The 2,500-nt window shown below is 40.9% G+C and overlaps 1 protein-coding gene across 1 annotated transcript in view; it reads right to left on the bottom strand.

Moving 5' to 3' along the window:
• Positions 1–2,500, bottom strand: part of LOC134192689 (protein unc-13 homolog B-like) — a 27,290-nt gene that overhangs the window by 11,824 nt on the left and 12,966 nt on the right. The window contains exons 21-24 of the mRNA XM_062661444.1: positions 2,475–2,500; positions 1,838–1,935; positions 1,578–1,776; positions 1,450–1,518 (exon numbers count right to left, since the gene is read on the bottom strand). The exon at positions 2,475–2,500 is cut by the window's right edge and continues 37 nt beyond it. Of these exons, the coding sequence (XP_062517428.1) occupies positions 1,450–1,518; positions 1,578–1,776; positions 1,838–1,935; positions 2,475–2,500 (392 nt within the window). The remainder of the gene's footprint in view (positions 1–1,449; positions 1,519–1,577; positions 1,777–1,837; positions 1,936–2,474) is intronic.

Raw genomic sequence — 2,500 nt, 5'->3', positions numbered from 1 at the left:
AAACACCGCAGCTGCCGACTGCTCCTTCTGTCGACCGTAGACAGGATAGTAGCCGGTTCTAATGTTTCCAAAGCTATAGATATAAATTCTGTATGTCTTTGTGTATCGCGTTATGTACATTAGCTACGGTATCGGTAGTTGGCAACGCGCGTTAGCAAGGAAGTCCCGTACGTAACACGCGCACTACTCTGCCCATTTGTGCATACTACGGCAGCAAGATTGGATGCTCGTAGATTTTCAGGTAGCGCTACTTGAAATACAACGTTTCTGTTGTTTCTGATCAAAAATAGACGTCTTTCTGGCTAGATGTTCTCTCATGTCGAACAGCGCGTAGTGATTGGCTGCCCGGTCATTGTCCCTGGTTGTCGCATGCGACACAAAGAAGAATAATGCGTCGTGATTGGTCACTCGCTTGCATACCATACATTCCTGAAGTGTGACACCCATATATGGTCATTTTTGGCGTACATAGTCAGCCAGCCAGCCAGCCAGCCAGCCACAGAGATTTGGGGCAAATAGAACCCCGTTAGTATACCGCTCCTCGCAAGTCACGTGACTTCTTCAAAGTCCCGTTCCTTTGACTCGTAGCTTTCAACAAGAGGAACACATCTTGATACATATCCTCCTGGAACAAGCTCTTCTGAATATTTTTTCATTTTCTTTTCTTCTCTTGTCACGGCAGCATGACCATTTTCCTTGCTAGCCCTCCTAATAATGTCCTGACTCCATGGATGAGCCAGGGACACATCAAGATCCAAATTCTGTCCAGTATTTGGATCAAACATTGTAATGTCTGGACGGTGTTCAGTATTGATCAGATGTATACATGTCTTGGTTCTGTTTGATGGGGAAGGTGAAGGTCAGACAGGCACTCACTCCACCCATTTAAGACTGAATTGTGAGACTACACAGGTCCACCCCCAAAATACAAAAACACACAACCATACCAACAAACAGACAAACAAATGAACAAGTAAATACATAAACAAACAAAGACAGACAAATAAACAAAAAACAAACAAACAAATAAAGAAACAAATAGACAGAAAGACAAACAAACAACAGACAATCATACACAGACAATGGACAAACAAATATACAAACAAAAAATACAAACAAACAGATACACAAACAGTTAGATAAACAGACAGACAAGTGGACAAACAAAGAGACAGACAGACAAACAAATAGACAGACAAACACATAGACAAACAAACACAAACAGACAAACAAACACAAACAGACAAACAAGCAAACAGATAAACAGAAAGAAACCAAACAGACAGACAAATGGACAAACAAACAGACAGACAAATAGACAAACAAACAGACAGACAAATGGACAAACAAACAGACAGACAAATGGACAAACAAACAGACAGACAAACAAACAAACAGACAGGCGAGAAACAAAAAATCCAATCCACATATCAGCAACACCTCACATACCCTGTAATTGCTCAAATCGATTTTCAATCGATTACTAAACTGATCCATCGTGTTCCCGAACTCCGCCCTCTAAACACCCACACCCACACATCACCTCAAATATCACACAACAAGCCACACATTCGTACCCCAAAATCCAAGGCAATTAGTCTGTGATTGAGGCCGAACACGGACTGGCGGGTGCCACTCGTGGACATACGTTGAAACACGACGTCAGTCGACATTGTTGCTAAGTCACGAAAGTATTGATTGACATGAGCCAAGATGTTGCTCATGACTCCCATCACTTTGGAGTCGTTGTAGACATTGACGAGACACGAGAAATGCCTGAAAAAGGAATGAGTGAGATGGGGAGTGTGATGTGTGATGTGTGTGTGTGTGGGCTGACGTCATGGCACGGAAGATGTCTTCTACTCCAAAGCGTGTGGCGAACTCGTTGGAGATTTCTTGGGCTGTTTCACGGAAGAAGACTTTCCATGTGTCAGTCTGAGATGTGAATTTGTGGATTATGTTTATGTGATGAAAGACAGACAGATAGACAGACAGACAGACAAAACAAAAGACAAACAAACAAATAACAGACAAACAAACAAACAAATAAAGACAGACAAACAGACAAACAAAACAACACACAAACAAACAGACAGACAAACAAAACAACAGACAAACAGACAAACAAATAAACAGACAAACAGACACACAAACAAACAAACAAACAGACAGACAAACAAATAAACAGACAAACAGACACACAGACAAACAAATAAACAGACAGACAAACAGACAAACAAATAAACAGACAGACAGACAGACAAACAAAACAACAGACAAATAGACAAACAGACAGACAAACAAACAGACATACATACAGACAAACAAAACAACAAACAGACAAACAAATAAACAGAAAGATAACAGAGAAATAAACCCAAAGGTAAATAAATGTTCAAAACAACACGACGAATAGAAAACATGCGAGCAACGGCACCAACAATACAACCAACCACGACAACACACAACCTCACCTCTTGGCTTTCCTCAGGAATGTAAA

This window comes from Corticium candelabrum, chromosome 16 (assembly GCF_963422355.1).
Source record: "Corticium candelabrum chromosome 16, ooCorCand1.1, whole genome shotgun sequence".
Taxonomy (NCBI): domain Eukaryota; kingdom Metazoa; phylum Porifera; class Homoscleromorpha; order Homosclerophorida; family Plakinidae; genus Corticium; species Corticium candelabrum.
The sequence above is the reverse complement of the archived record's forward strand: the minus strand, read 5'-3'. Positions and strand labels throughout refer to the sequence as shown.